The 21,223-nt window shown below is 28.8% G+C and overlaps 1 protein-coding gene across 1 annotated transcript; it reads right to left on the reverse strand.

Annotated features, from left to right (window-relative positions):
• Nucleotides 1-6,413: 6,413 nt before the first annotated feature.
• Nucleotides 6,414-11,863, reverse strand: LOC129915289 (procathepsin L-like). The gene is made up of 4 exons (XM_055994779.1): nucleotides 11,711-11,863; nucleotides 7,497-7,666; nucleotides 7,223-7,431; nucleotides 6,414-7,161 (listed from the first exon to the last, which is right to left on the reverse strand). Exons 2-4 carry the CDS (start codon nucleotides 7,656-7,658, stop codon nucleotides 6,453-6,455), a joined length of 1,080 nt encoding a protein of 359 aa, XP_055850754.1. The 5' UTR covers nucleotides 7,659-7,666; nucleotides 11,711-11,863; the 3' UTR covers nucleotides 6,414-6,452.
• Between the last annotated feature and the right edge of the window lie 9,360 nt (nucleotides 11,864-21,223).

Genomic DNA, 21,223 nt, shown 5'->3' on the forward strand with positions numbered 1-21,223 from the left:
TTTTAGGGAAGAAAAATGAACGAAAAAATTCGTAGGATTACGAAAATAAAGTAAGCATAATCTACTAAAAAAATAATTAATGCAACGAAAAGTTTCGTTAGCTAACGAATATTTTTTCGTAATTCAATTAAAATATTCATAAAATTTACGAAAAAATTCGTTAGCTTACGAAAGTTTACGTTAATTGATGAAGTTCTTCGTTAACGTATGAAATCCATTTCGTTGAGCCAATTAAATTTTTCATCGGCTGAAAATTAATTAAATTTTCGTTGGCTCAACGAATTTTTTCGTTGTATTTACGTAAGGATTTGGTTCAGTGTAGTCTCCCGTACCGGTGATTGTACCAATCACGTTAAATTCGCAATAGAAAGGAAGTCAAATAAAAATCTAAGAAAATTAGGGAAATTGTTTCACAATATTTCCAAACGATTGGCGGCTATCCAACTGCATGTCCCGGATAAGAACCTAGTGTACATAATATGCAAATAGCTTTGTAGAGATTATACCTTATTATTATTATTATTATATTATAAATTCAATCAAAATAATTCTGATTTATCTAGTTTCCTATAACTTTCTATCACTACTTTTATCTATTTATCTGCAAATAAAAATTTCCCTTCCAAAGCAAACCACACAAAATCTCTCACATATTCTCTCTTCATCATTATAATCTACTTTGGAAAATCTATTTTCTATCATAAAATCGAAATTTATTGAAAATATTATTTTAACAAATTACATAACAATGCACAATCCACTTATAAAAAGCCTCCATCATGTAAGTCTAATAGAAAATATTGCTACAAGCGAAAAACTTTATCCATATAAACTAGATTCTCTATCTTTTCGATAAGAACTTTCTCAAAAACTAATTTTCAATCCATCTAAAAAGCCGCACCACCATATTACATATACTTACGAATACCACCACCACACAAATCGCATCAACTTTCTCACTTTTCTCATCAAAAAATTGATAGCTTAAGTCTCGAATATATAGTGAAAGTTTTATTTCTGTTTTTTTTTCTCCCGCCCTTCATAAGATTTTTTTTTCACCAAAACTTAAGCCAAAAATAGATTTTCTATTTTTCAAAGCAAAAAGAAAATACAAAAAATATAGTTTGGTATTCTGACCTAAATTTTTGTTCCTGATAAGCAGCAGCAAAGAAAAGGACGAAAACTTTGTGAGTTAAAGAAGTTGCTGAATGAAAAAAAAAAACATAATTCACGGTTTGAGAGATTGAAATTCAAGGAGTAAATTAAACATAGTTTCCAGGGTAGTACGGATATATCAATAAACAAAATATTCCTGCAACGTCCTTGTAGTCGATCCTTATAGTCCGGGCGGCCACTGCAAAAACGCTCAACTCATCGAGCTAAAGAAAATTTCAAATGGGAAGTGAAAGAGGGCTATTAGTAGTTACGAAAACCACAGGTCTTCCCGTTCGCATCCTGGCACGATTGGCGTGGTAAAGTGCATTGTGCATCTCATAGAGTTAAAAGACAATATTGGTGTCAAATTAAAGGTGATATTGTCAGCTATCAAAATTCAGAGGTCTTCCGGGCGAAAGTCTGGCAGTTTTGTCATGCAGCCCGTTTTAAGGTTAGAAGCGATGAAAGTGAGTTTTTTCATAAAGTCTTGTTTTTTGGTATTTTGGTGGATGAGTTAAGGAGTTTTTTCACTATAAAATAAAAATATGAGTTATTAGCATTTAAATATAAAACGATGTTTTGGAAATTGCTTGATAGTTTATTAACAATGACCCAAAGTATATGCAAAACTACGAATAATTCACGAAAAAGTCTCAAATAATACGCTGCGCCCCTTACAATTTACCGAATTAAAAGTCGAATTCAATTTCAAATTAAAGCTAATAATGCCTTTTTTTGAAAACCAGAGGTCTTCCAAGCCAAAAAATGGAAGTTAGGTCACGCAGCTTGTTTTAAGGTTAGGAGCGTTTTTTACTTAAAACGTTCACCCAAGCTCGGGGGTGAAATGTCAAGATGTGGCTTGGAAGGCCTCTGGTTTTCAAAAAAAGACATTATTAGCTTTAATTTGAAATTGAATTCGACTTTTAATTCGGTAAATTGTAAGGGGCGCAGCGTATTATTTGAGACTTTTTCGTGAATTATTCGTAGTTTTGCATATACTTTGGGTCATTGTTAATAAACTATCAAGCAATTTCCAAAACATCGTTTTATATTTAAATGCTAATAACTCATATTTTTATTTTATAGTGAAAAAACTCCTTAACTCATCCACCAAAATACCAAAAAACAAGACTTTATGAAAAAACTCACTTTCATCGCTTCTAACCTTAAAACGGGCTGCATGACAAAACTGCCAGACTTTCGCCCGGAAGACCTCTGAATTTTGATAGCTGACAATATCACCTTTAATTTGACACCAATATTGTCTTTTAACTCTATGAGATGCACAATGCACTTTACCACGCCAATCGTGCCAGGATGCGAACGGGAAGACCTGTGGTTTTCGTAACTACTAATAGCCCTCTTTCACTTCCCATTTGAAATTTTCTTTAGCTCGATGAGTTGAGAGTTTCTGCAATGGCCGCCCGCTCTATTAGCACTTCGCACACTTTTTTGCTGAATTCTACAAGTTGCAATGTGGAAAAAAAAATTAGTCCCAACTTCAAGTCCAATAAAACATTCGGTGCATTGAACGCACCTATAGCTTACCTGCAGAACGAAATGAACCTTCATTATCAACGACCTAACAGTTTGTTTCGACAAACAAATCTTGCTTTTTTTTACTGAACTTTGAACAATTCAAAAATGGAAGTTTAGTTATTTTTTTTTGTTGTGTTTTGTTTTGAGCAAAAAAGTCAAGAAAAAATTCCAAAACAAAAACACTCTGAAAAGTTCGAAACCACTACCAACTTAACAATGCCTTTGCTGTTTCTGATGCGAAACTGAAACTAGTGCCAAAGTCAAAGTGGTCAGAAAAAATGGTTGTGTGAAATAGTTTTTTAATGATGGCAATTTAGTAAAGTTTCTATTTTATTTTGTTTTTAGGTTTTTTTTTGTAACTCTTAACTAAGTGGTAGTTACACAAATCCATGATTTCAAGGGCGATGTTGTGGTTTGAGCTTTGTTTACTGCTAAAAGCATTTTCTAGTTTTGCAAATTAATCTAATTGCCTTGCATTTGAAATGAAAATTAATTTAAAATAGTAAAAAAAAAACAGTAAATTAGATTTTGTAAATTTATTTGCATTTGAGTGCAGTTTTTTTCTGTTCAAAAAAAAAAAAACCAAAGGACATAGACATAACGGCAACGGCATTTTGTGAACTGCAAATGAATGGGTCAAGGTAAATAAAGTTTTTTCGGTTTTAAATTTATATGTAAAAGATCAAGGGGCTGTATGAAAAACTATTGAAAGAGTTCGCTTATACTGATTAAAAAAAAAAATCTACCCCAAAGCATCATAATTTTTAAGAGGCCAAGGTAGATATTATCAAAGTGTATCTGGGTAGTTGAGTACAGAACATTAACTTTACCTGAAAAACTTTTGGTGAATTTGCAAAAATTTGGAATTTGGTGGTAAAGAATTTTCTTTCTTCGAGAAAATGGAATAAACAAATGAAGTCGAATTATTTTTTTATAAGCCCTCCGGTGATCAAAAAAATTATTTCGGGAAGAATAAAACAACAGATCTTTATTTTTCCTCGACTGTATTAAAGAGTTTATGCTTCCTCTTTAGAACTATATTGTTTTTTAACATTTCAGCTCGAGAAATCTATACAAAGATTACCAAACACGTGTTAATTGTCCATAAATAATATTGGTTTCTAAAGATCTACAAAAAATGTGTTACTCAAGCAAATTGTAAAAACTTTAAGTATTCACAGATCACAGTTAGAAGGTTTCAGTAAAATGCTACCATCAAGGTCTCATGCACCTGAACACAAGAAATATCAGTAATTTCCTTCATCATAGTGAAGGTGGATTTGAAAAAAAAAAAATACCTGTTTTGAAATAGTTCTTCCTGCATCATGCAGCAAAATAATCCAAGGAAATTCTGTGCTGCAGAAGAAGTATCAAACAAGATCAGAACCAGCGGATAAACTGTTTGAGTAGAATTTGTTAAAGACACTCACATGCAATATGACTGATTTAGGCAGCAAAAATATGCAACCTGAGACAAGTCTCCGCTTCTTATTTTTTTGGGTCGCCTAATATTTTTGGCCAAGGCTCTAATAGGACAGTATTGACTTAATATTACCTCTTTTCTTCTCAATTGTACATACAAGAAAATAATACAAATAAATAATTTAATTGACTTATTGGAATTTGGAAATGGTTGGATCAAAAAGCGTCGATCGCTTTGTTCAAACTTTATAAAGTACAGGCAACAAAAAAACGCTCTACGTTTTTTGATCTTACCATTTCCATTTGATCAAAGGGTATTTTTAGTTTTTCAACTATACATTAGGGTGGACCAAAAAAAATTATTTTTCATTATTTTGATTTGCTCTACTTGTTTTCTCGACACAAAATAATGCTACCCTAATTTTTTCAGAATTTTTCGATGATGTTTAGGGGTTGCGCGCACCCCTTTTATAAAAAAAATAGGTAAGCTCTTTTAGTTTTTATTTTTTTTATAGCTTAAATAATTTTTTAATCGAAAAGCTGTTTGAGTAAAAAGTATTGAGTTTCAATAGATCTACTTACATCAATTTTTCTTTTTTCAAAAAAAAATATTCTTGACTAATTACCAGGCGTTAGAAGTCGAAATTACTAATAAATGCTGGCAAAAAAGCCTTAAAACTATGTTTTACTGTTTTTTATAACGGTTAAAATTATTTTTATCGTATTCCTCATCAAATTTACTATAAAAACCGTGCTTTTATATTGCTCAATTCTTCTTAAATTGATAAAAGAAAAAAAAATTTAAAAAAAGATCATACCAAAACAAGTGAAGGAAAAATATGGGAGGGTACTTTATCTTGGGCGCCGAGATTTGATAACGGTAGTTTGTAGAGGAGTTATATACGATCATTTTTTACTATGGGAGCGGTGGTCTATCTGGCTCCTTTTAGGCGGGAATGGCAATTTTCTAAAAAATGACTTTAAATAATAAAAAAAATATTAAAAAACAATGGCAACACTTACAATTATGAATGATACCTTTTTCAAAAGCTAGAACTGTACAATTCATTCTAATTTTAAAGTAAGGTTATTTTAATCAATTGTTTTTGAAATAATCGATTTAAAAGTAAAAAATTGGGGATAAAAGTTTAAAAAACCACATTAAATATTATTTTTGTCAAGATTGTGGATTACAATACAAAAAATGGCCGATAAAATAAAGTGTCACAATTGATTCCTTATCAAATACTGAAGTCCATATGTTTTAATGCTTTCTAGTTTTTGAGAAAATTGAAAAAATAGTTGTATTAGCCTACAAAGTCCCTCTCTTTCGCCCGTACCTGCAAGGCTAAAGTTTATTTGAGGTGTTTCGACCAATGCCCTTCGCCAGGGTCCCAACCACCAAAATATTGTATTTGTCATCTGCACTACATATATGTACAAAGTTTCAGTTCTATACAATAATTGAAAAATTTTGTTCCAAGACTTTATTGAATTGTTGTTTAGTTAGTTAGCGAAGTTAACAAAAGCGCATTAAAAAAACATATATTTTTTTTAAATTTCTTTTATAAAATTGCATTTTTAGAAAAAAAATTCAAAAAGCCTTTTAAAAAAAATAATTTTTTATAAATAATGAAAAAATGGGAGGTATACCGTTTAACTACCAAACGACGATACTACAAAAATTCACATCAGTTTTTTTTTTTAAATGTTTTATGTATTATTTTCTTATATACACTTCAGATTTTTGCTTCAAATCTTAATATTTGATTTTCAATAGGTTATCATTGTTTTAACTTTTTTTTTTGCCGACATTTTCTCTACACCTCATTAAAACATCCATTTAATGAATCATTGAATTTAACGGATTTTCTTTATTTCCAAAAAAAAAATCACCTTTTGAACAAAAATATTTTTATAGACTTCTTATATTCTTCGTTCTTGTCATAAATTAAACATTTTTCAAATTTCATTGTGGTATCATTTGTGTCATAGCTCCTTAAATTCTCTTCAAGATTAAAAAAATAACATTTATGTCAGAAGTTGTTTAAAACACTTAACTCAATCCCTAAAAAAAAAACACCCTTTTGGCAAATATATTTTTTAGAACTTTAAGTATTTTTGTTATTAATTGATTTTGTAAAATTTGTTTACCTGTACTATTGTACTTATTAAAACTTTCTAGAATTTTATCAGTTTTTAGAGCAATGAACAAAAAACGTTAACAAGTTCGAAATTTTGACGAAAAAACTTAAAATCAGTTTCAATATAGATATCCAATTTTCAATAAAAAATAATTAAGTTTATAACTTTAAAAATATTTCGTTTTATTCTTTTTAATTAATAATTGGATAACTGCACTCAGATGCAATTCCACAAAAACTGTTTTCATTTCTTGGAATTCTGCCATAACCACCCTCACCCCACTTATCAGAATACGAGTTCTTGATAATCCAATAGTCCCTGCCATTTTCTGTACCATATCCAATAACCAAAACCGAGTGATTCACATCACCTTCGTTACATTTTTGATCATCGTAGATACCCTTTTCGTAAAGCACAAATGTCTCCACAACACACATGGAACAAGCCACTGGTCCCTTAGTAGCAACAGCTTCCTTCAATGTCTTCTCATCACCTGGTGCAATAACAGCAAATGCTTGCATATCAGCTCCCTTAATATCTCGTCTATAGTTGCATTTGTCATCCATCATCTTGTAAGGATATGGTTCACTCTTGGCAATACCTTGGTTTTCGATAATATAATTGAATCCATATTCTTGGTATCCACCTGAACAACCAACATTTCCATAGTTTTGACTGCAGTCAATTAAATTTTGCTCAGAAAGTGGTACCAATGATTTAGTCTTGCGGAAATAATGTCCTTCGACAGCTCCAGTAACAGCAAATGACCAACAGGAATTACAATCGAGACCTTGGAATTTAACTGGTGTAACTGCTCCATGATCACGCCAATCAAAACTATCAGGGATGTTTGCGTTTGTAGGTACAGAAGCAGCTTCTTTGTGAGCTGAAGCCTTGGCACTAAAATTTAACATGATTTATTGTTAATTTAAACACAAAATTTGCGTATTTATGAACTTACTCTCCTGCACTGCTCCTCTTCAAACCAGCAAGTTTGGATAAAAATTCAGTTGGAGACAAATCAGCAAATATATTTGCTCCCAATTTGAATGCGCTCTGTCCCAACTCCCAAGCCTTGTTGTTTGAGTCAATTAAAGCTTGATTAGCTCGGAAGATGCCTTCACGTAATGTCTTTTCAGCAGCAGTTGCATATTGTTTACCACTTTGGGCCTTTTTAAAAAAAAAATACACTAGTAAGTAAATGAATTCAAATAAAAAATGAATGAAATACTTACTACAAAGTCACCAAAGTCTTGAACATTGTTTAACAAAGGTATTTGAGAAAATCTATTCAATAAAGGACTGTTGGAAAAAGATGGTACCTTCGGTACGTTAAAGCCGAAAAAGTTTTGCGCTGAAACAGCTGACAGAATGGCAAGTAGTATAAAGATCTTCATCGTAAAAGCTGAAAGAAAAGATATATAGAATATTTAGTTTTATTTAGTTTTGTATGTTGTACATATTTTGATAATGAATGTACTGCGTTATCTCAAAGACGTAGACTCCATTTGGGAGAATTCTACTATAACAACCCTAGTGAGCTAGCAAATATAGACATGGGTAGTCTCGCTCGCTTTATCAGAAGCTCCAAATGGAAATGGTACAACGAAAAGGAAGAGAAAAAATCACAAAGATTCATTGTGGTATCACAACGGACCAATCATGGTCTAAGTGTATCAGCTCTCCTGCTGATAGCCACGTTAACCTTATACCTAATGTACATATTTTGGCTTAATGTATAAAAGCATTTTAAGGTTTGACAATAAAAAATGTATGCAATAAACGAGACGTCACCTTCAAATTTTGCAATTGGATAACCAAAAATTACATTGAGTCGAATTCTTTGAGAAATATCTATTTTCCGCAGAATATTTCATTACCTATGTATATTTTTCCTTTATTTCAAATACTAACATTGACACAAAGATTTAAATCGCTAAGAGCATTTCTTGATTAATTTACCATTAAAAAAAAAAACAAAAAACATGTAGATAAGAAAATATGAATCATTAATTCAATGATTTTATTTAGGAAAAAAAATATTTAGCTATCTTTATCATCAGTTGGAACTTTCACTGGGTGGGTACTTACAACTTCCAACTTACAACACGTAATTCAACTTCGAGAAAGATAAATTTATAGATATATGTAATATGGTTAGAAATAAATATAAAAAAAAATATTCCCCAAGTTTCAAGTTTCTAACATGATTCTTGTAACTTAACAGACTTTAACTTTAAGTAGTGTCCACATAATATTGATTTATGATGAAATGATGATCAACACGCAGTTTCTACCACTATTATTAACAGAGATATCATTAACATGAGTTAAGGCATACCAAAGAAAAAGGGTTTTCTTAATTCATCGTCAAAATGGAATCAACTTTGCAGATTAATCGTAACTATAGAGCAGTTTTTAGAATAAGAATCACAATGATCTGACTTTTTTTCATCGTACTTCATGTTCTTCCTTCATACTACTACATAATTTAATTTAATAAAGGAATTTCACCAATATAATGTAAAAATTATATAAAATCGTTTTTTTTTTTTTGTTTTTATTACCTAATGTTTCATTTCATTTTAAATAATTTTGATCACAAAACAAAGTATGTTATCTTTCTTCTTGTATAAAAAGAAATTTTTAGAAAAAAATGTTTGAAAATCGTTAAAGCCGTTGCTTAAAAAAATGATTTTTTCAAAAAAAAAAATTTGGTTTGTCATTTTGAAGACATAATTAATTAACGCTTAAAAACAAAATTTAGAAATATTTGACTGAACCGTTTTCAAAAAATTGATTTTTCAAAAAACACTTTGAAATGTATTTTTTTTAAATCCAAAAATGTGTATTTTGAAAATTTTCTTAAAATCGCGATGCTTTTATGTAAAAATGTTCGTTGAAATCGGGTTAGTCGTGTACGAGATATTCAGAAACAAAAAAAAAGCGTTCTATGGCAGGTATATACCGTTAATAACACTGGTCAACAAGGTTTTTGCCACAAGAACCAAAATATACTTTTCTAGTAGTTTTTAAGGTGCTGAATCCGAATCTGAAGTCAGAAAAATTTGATTGGCCTTCGTTTTTGAAATATTACCGTTAGAAAATGTAAAAAAACGTAATTTTGGCTGTTTTCGAGGTTATGTTTTTATGTGGAGTAATTAATTGTGAATAAATTTGTAACGGTGCCTATAAGAGCTAGTTTTATTCTTTCAAAAAATGTTTAAATCTTTCCGATATCTCTTTTATTGCCCGAGATATTTAAAATTTAAGTAGCGGTCTTTGAATCAGAAACAACACTGGCCAACCAAATTACACTTTTTTTGCCACAAGAATCAAAATAGACTTTTCTGAAGGTTTTTGGGTTGCTGAACTCGAATCCACAATCAGAAATATTCTATTAGCCTTCGTTCTTAAAATATTACCGTTATTAAATGCAAAAAAGGGTTTTTTTTATAACGATTATATTTCAAGAACGGAGGCTAATAGATTTTTTCCGATTGCGGATTTGAGTTCAGCAACTCAAAAACCTTCAGAAAAGTATATTTTGGTTCTTGTGGCAAAAATTCTGTGACCAGTGACTTAAACTTTAGATTAAGTTTAGTTTCTCTTTGACTTATTAAATGAAACTTAAGATATCTCGAGCAATAAAAAATATATCGGGAAAATTTAAACAGTTTTTGAAAGAAGAATATATGTTGTTATAATAACCGTTACAAATTTGTTTATAATAAATTACCCCACATAAAAACAGAACCTCGAAAACAGCCAAAATTACGTTTTTTGACATTTTCTAACGGTAATATTTCAAAAATGAAGGCCAATAAAATTTTTCTGACTTCGGATTCAGCACCCCAAAAACTACTAGAAAAGTATATTTTGGTTCTTGTGGCAAAAAAAAAGTTAAATTTTGTTTTTTTTCTGTCTGTCTGTCTGTATAAGGAGCTAAAGCCTAAATGGATGGACCGATTAATGTCAAATTTGGTATGTAGCGTTATTTGGCGACTTTCCAGAGGGGTTTTCGGAATTAATTTTTTTGGACCAAAAATAACGGTACTTGTCATATACCAATTTTAGTAAAATTGAAATATCTCGAAAACAGCTCTAACGATTTTGTTTAAAAAATTCAAATATTAGTTTTAAGTAAGGTCTATATTTGAATGAAAAATTTTTTTTTTGAAAATCATTATTAACGGTACCTGCCATAGAACCGTTTTATTCAAATTCGAATATCTCCGAAACTTCTTATTCGATTTCAACGAAACTTTTTGTGAAGAAGCATTTATATAATTTAAATATAAACCAAAAATAAAATTTCCAAAAAAATAATTTTTGGATTAAAAAAAAATTTTTTTTGAAAAATCAAATTTTCGACAATGGGACATTGAATTTTTTTGAAATTTTGTTTTTAGATGTTGATTAGTGATTTCTACAAAATGGCATTACAATTTTATTTTAAAACTTTTTTTCCAAAAAATTATTTATAAAAAATTGTTTTTTAAAAAACGACTCTAACGATTTTGAATTTTGTTTTTTTCTAAAAATGCACGTTAATATATCAATCAAAACTGCATACTTGTTTTGGAGGGCAATTTAATTTCAGATTGTATTTTATTTTTTTTTTAAGCGAATTTTATTTTTTTTTTCCAAATTTCTTCTAAAGTGTGAATATAGTGAATATATTAAAGCTACAACTGCTGGCTTGGAAACTATATTTTTCTTTTTATTTATATATTCTTGATAAAAATTGAACTCCTGAGTATTGGACTAATTCAATAAATTAATAAATACCTACCATGCAAAAAAACAAAAATTCATTTACTTAAAATAAACTTAGACAGCATAATAAATTAAACTTTTTCTTATCTCCTGCAGTGTTATCAATATTTTTTTTTAAGTAACCCCAAACTTGTATTAGTTCAAGATAATAATATTTCTAAGATGCAAATTCGTATGCAAATAGTTAAAAACAATTAAAATTGAATTTATAAGCAGGCTTGCGAGTTTTATAATATTTCATGGGTGAGAATAGATACCTGAATAAATTTGATTTTGTAGATAACAAGAAAATTATATTTTGTTTTTGTCTAAATTAAATTCTTAATTTGCAATAGGTACATAAAAAATCCAACCAGATCAATTTTGCTTCCAAATCTGAGTTTAGGGAATAATAATGCACTTTTTCCTCAAAAAACGAAGAAGAAAACATGTTTCTTGAACATTTAGAAAAGAAATACAGCTAAGGTCGATCTTGTTTCTTATAAGTTATATTATCTGAAGATATATTCACATCACAATTCACTCATAAAATATAACCGGAAAAAAAAACTTCAAATAATTACAACATTGTTGTATTCTCTTTGGTGTAGGTTAAGTACTCATTAGTACCTATTAATGTAATTTTTTTTATACTAAAACCTAATATTAATTTTAATTGTCAAGAACATACCTTCAACGATTTTTTCACGGTCAAGACTAGAAAATTGAATGATTGACTTCAGAACACAAACAGACTAGATTTTGTTTTGAATCAAAGCTTTTATAGACTTATCTCAGGAAAGCAGATACTTGTTAGACTCTATTCGTCCGCTATATAAAAAAAAATAATCAAATTAATATTACTATTAATGAGCAAAAGCCGGATTGTCTAATTTTATTTTCATGTTCGGTTCGTCACCGAAAAACCTGATTTTTAAAACACTTTGGCACATCAGCAGCAGCGTATACATCTTCTATTTTGGGGGGATATACACAGAAGTTAACAATAACATACATATTAATAATTTTTTATTTTTTTTGTTATATTGTAATGTATCTAAGTACAGTAAAACACAGTATCTACTTGTTTTATTGAAGCAATTTACAAAAGTTTTTAATGTGCTTTTTTACTTGCGATATATGTACAATGTTTATATTATATACAAAGGTACTATAGGAAAATTTAGGATTCGTAAATTGATTTCTGACCTTCTCGTAAACGAGTAAGTAGCCGTAATATGAATATATGGTATAAACTTTTCAAGACCTTCAGGTTTGGATTAAAAAAAAATTTTACTTTTGTTTTTATATATGTTGAATAATTATTTCTTTTAAATGGCATACCAGTTTTTTTTAAATTTTTCTGGAATTTTTTATTAAAAGAAAAACATTAAAAAAAAAAACGGTTCCTATAATTTTCGAAAAAAAAAATCCAAAAATTCTTTATTATATAAAAAACTAATTAACATACCCAGTTTAAAGATTAAAACCATTTAAAAGGGTGTTTTTGTTATTTAAAAAAAAACGATTTTTAGTATTTTGTTACATTTCTTATAAAATAAATGAAAAAATTCAATTAAATTTTTTGTTTGATGAACGCTAGCTATGTAAAAATTTGGCTTGGTAAACGAAAAAATTTTCTAATTTTCAAAGTCTCCAATAAATTTTTATGCTCACGAATAAATAGAATGAAGAATGATGTCAAAGACTAAATTAAAAAATTTAACTAGGTAAACGATTAATGACCATCCGATTCCAGAAAGAGAAAATTAAAAATTTTTTTTAGAACCAAAATTAACGGACTTTACTATATGATTAAAATTGAAAAGATTGTTTTTGTCTCAAAACATAATGAACGCTATATAAAAAACTTTAACATAATAACAAATTTAATTCAATTTTGTCATTGATTTTATAAGAACTACAAAAAAGGGTTACACCCTTTTGAATGATTTAAGTTTTCAAACTGAGTATGCAGTTTAATTACTTTGTATAACAAAGAATGTTTAGAATTTTGTTTTCGAAAATTGTAGGAACCGTTTTTTTTTTTAATTAGTTTTTTTGCAGTAAAATTTTCAAAAAAAAATTTGGTATGCTTATCTTGAGAAAATATTATTTGACACACAAAAACAAAATTTCAATAAAAAATATTATCAATTCGTTTTCAAAAAATCGGGTTTTCAAAAAAATTTTCCAACAAAATTCAATTTCCCATCCAGGGAATCACTAAAGCTCTTAACTACTAAGTTTGATGCAAATCGGACTAGTATTTTACGCTGCAGCTCGAGATAGAGACAGACACACAGATAGACAATATTGCGGGACCGATTTTTTTAGAATTCCTTATCATTGTAATGTCATGTCTGATTGTTAATTACATCGAGTTCGATTTTTTTTACGAATCCTAAACTTGCCTATATCGCAAGTAAACCGATTTAAGAAAAAAAGTAATTTTTTTGAAAAAAGTCCCTAGAAGCGGGGCTTCGGAGGTTAGCATTACCCTCATACGATCCTCAAAAAAACCTTGGAGCTAAATTCCTTTTTTAATTTGGTATCTATTATGGCCAATTAAAAAAGAAAGTACTGTCAAATGGGGCTTTTAATTCTGAGGTTGCAATATTAGATGCTAGAAAACAACCCTGCCCCTCCCAATGCATACGCTACGTTATGTTAGGTATATCTATTGGTTTAAAAAAAAATTAAAACTAACTTTTTAAACCAGAACTAGTAATATCTAATAGATTTTGATATAAATTAAAATTTTTAATTTAACTGTAAAATTAATTAAAATAGCAGCTTTATCGTTGTTCATAAATTAAGCTTATTTTACCCGTAAGGTATTAATTTATTCTGCTCCAGTGACGTCATGTGAATTTTTTGTTATTTTTTCCAGAGCTTTAAGGAAATTTAATTAAATTTAATTAAATATATAATATATGTAAAAATACTCCTCGAGAAGTCTCCTTAAGAATTATGATTACTGAAATCTGTAAACGCCACCATAACAGTTAAAGTTCCAAGAACTATTTCGGATAAACTATTTTTTGACGTGATAACGTCTTATAAATCGAGGAACCATGGCAGCCACCACAAAAAAGTGACGCCATTTTCTAACGTTACACTCTCGCACTTTCGCAGTGCGGCAAAAAATGTCAATTAAAAATTAAAAATTAAAAATAAACTACTAGAGATACAAAAATCTTCTATAGCTGATTTGAAAGATAATAACCTAAAGCTTAATCCAAATGAAGGATTAAAACGGGGTAAAACGGAAAGATGAAATTTGAGCTAAAATCTAAACGCGAAGTCGTAGAGAATTCATTTTCTTTGCTATAGATAGACGAGATTAATTTAAGAATAACTGCATTTAAGGAAAAATTCTTAAAAATTTCGAAACTAAGCTATAACGTTTTGTTTGAACGTTGTTCACTTGTTGGGGCTATGACAAAATGATGATTTTGGGTAAAGGAAATTTTTTTCGACAATTCTAAAGATTCCAGGTGAAAGATGAGGGAAAAAAATTAGGCGTCTGATACGGATTTTTTTCCAACACTCTGCGTTTGATTTTTAGCTTTTTTTTTGAGCGTTCAAAAAATCTCAAACTTAAAGGACATGTAGGTTTATGCATACATGTGCAAAAACTTTTAATCGTTTAGTGTGTTTTGACTGAATAACAGAAGAAACAAGTTTTTAAAAAACACGGTTTTTGGCCGTTTTTAACAGATTTTCATCGTTTTTTATTTTTATCTTTTTTTCTTTAATAGATACAGAAATAAAATTTTAGAATTCAACATGTTATAATAGAAATTTTATTGAAATTTTATGAGCATCCTGATACAATTACCTTTCATTTGGTATATCACACATAACGGTAGACTAACTACAAGCTACATACCTTATATTAAATCAAGAAACTTGTGGAGATCTGTTGCCCCCCGAACAGCAGTGGGAAGCACCGTAATCTCAGTCTGGAAATTCGACATGGTTGACTATAAAAAATTCTAACTTCTCTTGTATGTATCTTCGAAATGAGATTGATACGTCATATGAAAGGTGAAATACTAAGCTTTCACATGGTATATATTTTTTATAGGTTGTCAAACAAAAAAATTGATTCCATAGCCTGAGAACATAAAATTATATGTTTTTTGTTTGCTTTTTTTGATGAAAATTGATCGAGTTCAAAAAATTCTAGCTCTTTTTGTAGATACCTAAAAGAAATGATCGATATATATACTTTGAGCTAAAGAAATAAGCTTTCAGGTGGTATAAAATATTTTATAGGTTGTTGTCAAAAAATGAATTTTTGGGTGATGGAAATGATTTTTTCACTTTTTTCATAAGAAATGATTGTTTTTAATAAATATTTGGTTTTTTAATGGTATATTTTTTTTTTTTGTAAGCTTTTAAAATAAAAAATTAATATAATATATGAGAAAAGAAGAAAGGTAATTTTTTTTAGCTTTTTCTTGTAAATTATGATTGTTTGAAATAAATAAACGCTTCAATTGACTCATTTTAAAAGCACACAACCTGTTTTCTTACGACGTTATCACGTAAAATCATCGTCCGTAAACCGGCTTTACAGACAACCTCTTTTTTATTTTGAATATTTGTGTGAGAACCCGCTTAAAAAGGACAATTTTGTTTGCGGCTTACGGTTAAGGTTTACCAAATTTTTTTTCTGCTCTGCAAACTTAATTTTTTAAAATTTAATAAATTTAAGCGCCATCAAATTTTTTTCATTATTTTATTAACATAAACAAAAAGAAACCATTTAAACCTACACAAAAATAAAGTGTTTATGCTTACAATATAAATATGCATAATTGTATTATTTATTTAAATGTCTTTAGGTATGGGATTGATGGTCATATACATAGACGATAAAGATAAACTTATATTGATAAACTGAACTTGCTTGATTATCTACTTTATTAAACATGTTTACCTAATACATAATACAATATACAATGAATATTGGATTTTATAAAGGGTGATCCGAATAGATGGGTGACAAAAACAAGAAATCTCAGAAGTAGGTATGGCAGAGAAATTTACCCTAAACTGGGTCCTCCGCATCATACAGTTTCTCAATAATTCCGAAAAATATAATTAAGAGTTTTAATAGTGAAATATGATTCGGTGAATATTTTTATTGTTCGAGGTCGATTTTCGAATAAATTTAAAAAAATATTCGAATATTCGAATATTGGATATGTCCTAAATTACTCGTATATTAAATGTAATTTTGCTAAAATTTCAAATTTTTCTAAAGTGAATTGGTTTATTTCATTATTTTCTCGTTCTTCAATGGTTAAGAATGGAAATTTCCACCATTTTTCCGATTGGAACCCTTCTCCTGAAACCATTTCCCTGGTAATTTTTGTTTAGAACAGCTCCGAATACAATTCAGGGATTCAGTCCGATAGAGAAAGGACAACCCTAAAACGGCTGATAGCTACACTTATGACTGTTCTAGAAACATATAGAAAAAAGTTTTATTGCAACCAGTTCAGAAAATATTGGCTTTTTTTCGTTCAGTGTATTTTAAATTTTATCATCTTATGTTTTCATTTACTACAATCAGGAATGAATGAATTTTATTTATTTCTTTTTTTTTATAATTTTCTACAATAATTGGATGAGAACATAAACACTTAAATAATTTCATGGCTTTTGCACATTTTCCTTAAAAAAAAAAATTGAAACCTGTTTTTCGATGCAAAATGTAAAAAAAAGAATTTTATGAAAAATTTTAAACACCTCTGGTATAAAATAAATCTATAGAATCCTAGGTGGCCAACTTTCCTAAAAATATCCCCCTTAGACGAGAATATTTTTAAGAAAGTTTTTATGACCTTTGACCCCAAGTAAAATTTCTACAGGTCTCGGATCGATGAGGACTTTTTAGATTTAATTTATGATGGTGTTTCCAACAATCCTACCAATTTTCAGCTTGCTGGGAATTTATGTAACCTCATCCCCTTATTTTATTTTAATTTGACCGGACTATTAGAAGGGAATCAGAAATGGCCAGAGTTGATTCCTGACCTGAATAAGAATGTACTGTTTTTAATATTGTATTAAAAAAATGGTTTGTCGTTGAAATTATTAATATACACTACACAGATACAAAAAATTCCGTTGAAATCGGTACAGTAGTTTACGAAAAGAGAGAAATGAAGAAAATCGTTCCATTGACAGAAGTAGGTATACTGTTCACAACAATTCAAACTGTTTTTTTTTTTTATTTCAAATTTTTTTTTGACAATTTGAAGAACGTCATTCGAAAGATAATAAAAAAAAAGTTAGGGATCTAATACGGATTTTTTTTAAATCTCTGCGTTTCGAAATATGAATTTTTGAAAAACACCTACTTATTTTGGGGTATTTTTGGGTGAGTTTTTATTTTTTAAATTTTTTGTAGCATTCAAAAAATCTCGAGCTTATAGAACATGTGGTCTATGACTGTGCGCAATGAGCAATGCACTGCGCATACATGGTATTTCAAAATGGTTTTTGAATGAATAACGGGAAAAACAAGTTTTTTTGTCCCAAGTTTTTTGACCTTTTTTAACCGTTTTTTATTTTTATCTTTTTTTTCTTCAACAGATAAATAAATGAAATTTATATTGTAGATATAATATATATATATCTGTGCAAAATTTCAATAAATTTTGTAATCATAATTTTGAGATAACGGTAAAATAAAGCTCTATTTTTCAACAGCTTATATCTTTTGAACTAAATTCACAAAATTCTAGCTCTTTTTGGAGATGCCTAATAGACATGATCGATATACATATATATTTTGGGCTGAAGCAATAAGCTTTCAGGTGGTATAAAATTTATTATAAGTTGTATAAAAAAAATGAATTTTTGGGTGATGGAAATGATTTTTTCACTTTTTTCATAAGAAATGATTGTTTTTAATAAATTATTTTAATACTCATTGTAAAAATTTAAAAACGGTTTTATTATTTAGAAGAAATATTTGGCTTTTTAATGGTATATTTTTTTTGTAAGCTTTTAAAATAAAAAATTAATATAATGAGAAAAGCAAAAAGGTAATTTTTTTTTAGCTTTTTCTTGTAAATTATGATTGTTTTAAATAAATAAACGCTTCAATTGACTCATTTTAAAAGCACACAACCTGTTTTCTTACGACGTTATCACGTAAAATCATCGTCCGTAAACCGGCTTTACAGACAACCACTTTTTTTTTGTATCTTCTTTTTCTGGTACAAAAATGATGAGCGAATAAATACTAACGAAAACTTCTTACAAACATAAAAAAGTTAGCAAATGAAGGTACCTACTGTTTATTTCATAGATTAATTATACAAAAAATTTAAATTTCTTAAAGCTATTACAGTCTCATATAACATTTGTTCTATTCTATATGAAGCGCCATCAACGTCAATTTATTTAAAATAAACAAATAAAATGTTAGTTTAGGTTTGTATATATAAATAATTTTGTATAATTGATTAAATTAAATTGGATATTTAATTGATGGTCAAATATAAAGATGAACTGGTTTAATTAGGGATTATAATACATTAACAGCTTACATAATCACGAAGAAATGAATTTTTAATTTTATAATCAAATTAAATAAGATACAAACTGGACAAGAGGTTATCCATGAAAAAAAAATTAATAGTTGGTACACCCTTTTTATAACTAGAGATATACATATTACATAATTTATGAGGACTCTGTACAAAAAAAACTGTCAGCCCTTTTAAACAACAAATCGTTTCTTACCTTTCAAATCTACTGGTGGTCAAAAACCTTTTCAAAATGCAATTCAAAAATTCAAAAAATCGAAAAAAGAGTTTTCAAATAAATTAACGAACAAAAAAGCATCAAAAACATTACATTTCCTTTGATCTGTCATCCCTATTCTTCAATACTTCGATTTCCTTTCCACATTTTCAAAGGGACTCAATATCTAACGTTACATGCAGGTATGCATATCCAATCCATGCATATTGCACACACAAATAGATAAGTTCTGCATCAAATTTAAAAATCCTAAACGTAGAATAATACACTCAGAAGTTAAAATCCGATAAAGAAAAATTCAGTCTCGTACTTTGAGCCTTTTCAGGCAAACAGCAACATGCAAACGAATTCAATTTTCCATTCACATGAATTGCACCAAAAAAATGTCATGATGATTTTTTTTTTGTTGTAGTTCTGTACAGTTCTATCTATATTTTGTACCTTTGTAGTTACATAGTTGGGACAGAAGAAGATATAAAAGAGAAGAACTTTTGAATCAAGTCAAATACGTTGGTACATCTAACTCAATAGTTCACTTAAATCGCATATCATCATGAAGAGAGAGAGAAGGTAGGTGGTACTCGGCAGGTTACCTTTAGAGTACAAGAACTTGAGTTAGTGAGGTACTTCTCCACTTTAACTTGCACTGAAATGTTTTCCACTGAAAAAGTTTTTCTATTTTTATGTGAAAACTTTTACCTCAATCCTAAAGAATCCTGGATGCACGAAAATAAGGGGTAGATCTTCTTGTTCTTCGATGAACGTGATTATTCAAAAAAAAAAAAAAAAAAAAAACTATGAAGCCAGTAGGGGATTTAATAAAAGTCACATGTACAAGGGGAAATTTCTTATTTTAAGTTTATTCGTGAAACTAGTTTTAATACCAATTGATTAAAAAATTACTACGCAAAGCTTTTAATTTTCATAAAATTGAAAAAAAAAGTAAATATATAAATTTAAAAAAAAATTACATGAACATTTTTCGAAAAAAAATTTCTAAAAATTCTTTATTATAAGAAATTGTATGGGCTTATTTCGTTTGTAGGTTAAAAATATTCTTTTATAAACTGAAAAAAAAAAAAAAACTTTTGTATTTTAAGTAACTTTTATATCATAACTGCAGGAGCAGGTAAGTGTCATTTAACTTTTCTGTGTGCGCCCGGTACCAGTAAAGCGCTGAAAATTAATACTAGTTTTATTTAACCCGTAACGGTCTAGGTTTTCAGTGAAGTGTAAAAAACCACTAAAAAATTTTGGTATTTTGCATGTTTCTAAATACCAAGACCTGATGAGCGCAAAGATACCTCGAATCGAAATATGTACATAAAACTAAAAACTAGGACGTGATAAGGTATTATAGATCGATGAATGCAAGCAGTATTCAGAAAAAAGCGTAACTTATGCTGACATTCCGCTTTTAAGGCAATCAGTGTTTTTTTTTTGTTTAATAAAAATATGATTTCTGAAAGTGCACTTTAATATAAGTAAACTGTAGCGTATACGTGTTTTTTTTTTAATTATTTTAATTTAAATTTTATTTTCATTAATTTTAAACATGAATTTCACATAGTTATCTCTTTATGAAAGATCACATAAGTTGTATGCCTTTCAAAAAATGCAGATTTTTTTGTAGACCTTGTTGAACGGTGTGTACCTAACTGTATGTATGTTTTTTTTTTAATATACCCCACAATTTGAATTTTTTTTACATTTTACACTTCAAAATGATAAAAAATATTGGCCTGTAAATTTTGAATCACTTTTTGATAAAATATAAGACATTAACTAAAATCAATTTTTGCAAAAAAACGGCAACGTCATTATTCCGTTCTCCAATTTTTTTCAGAAAATCTAAAAACGCAGTTTTGTTAAAATCACTAAGACTATTACGTACACAAAATTTAATCCAAATCGTTAGAGCCGCTATCAAAAAAATTGCAATAGGGTAGGATGGTATAAGAGTGCGCGGTTTATAAGAGTGCGCAAAGCAAGGTTCCCGGTTTGAAAGGGAATATAAGACTGAATGCACTTATTTTGGAAAGATCTAAATGAGTTTGATCTGCTGTCAATTTCATGCAAATTTGTTTGTAAATAGAGGTGCTAGTTAAGTTTAAGTTTTTTAACACTTTTTTTTCCAATTTTTCTTGCCAAACAAATTAAATTTTCCGCTTAACAACAAAAAATAACAATAAACAAAGTATGGGACATTGAAAAGTCGACAAAAAGAAACATTTGAGGAACACGTAAGATTGGTCATAAATACATATATATTCTTCGATTACATGTCTGAACGTGTAAGAGTGCGCACCATGATGATGTATAAGAGTGCGCGGGTTATAAGAGCAGTAAATGCTATCCAAGGCTTCAAAATAACTGGTATTTGTCCATATACCAGCAAAAATCAGCTAGA

This window comes from Episyrphus balteatus, chromosome 1 (assembly GCF_945859705.1).
Source record: "Episyrphus balteatus chromosome 1, idEpiBalt1.1, whole genome shotgun sequence".
In the NCBI taxonomy this organism is placed as follows: Eukaryota; Metazoa; Arthropoda; class Insecta; order Diptera; family Syrphidae; genus Episyrphus; species Episyrphus balteatus.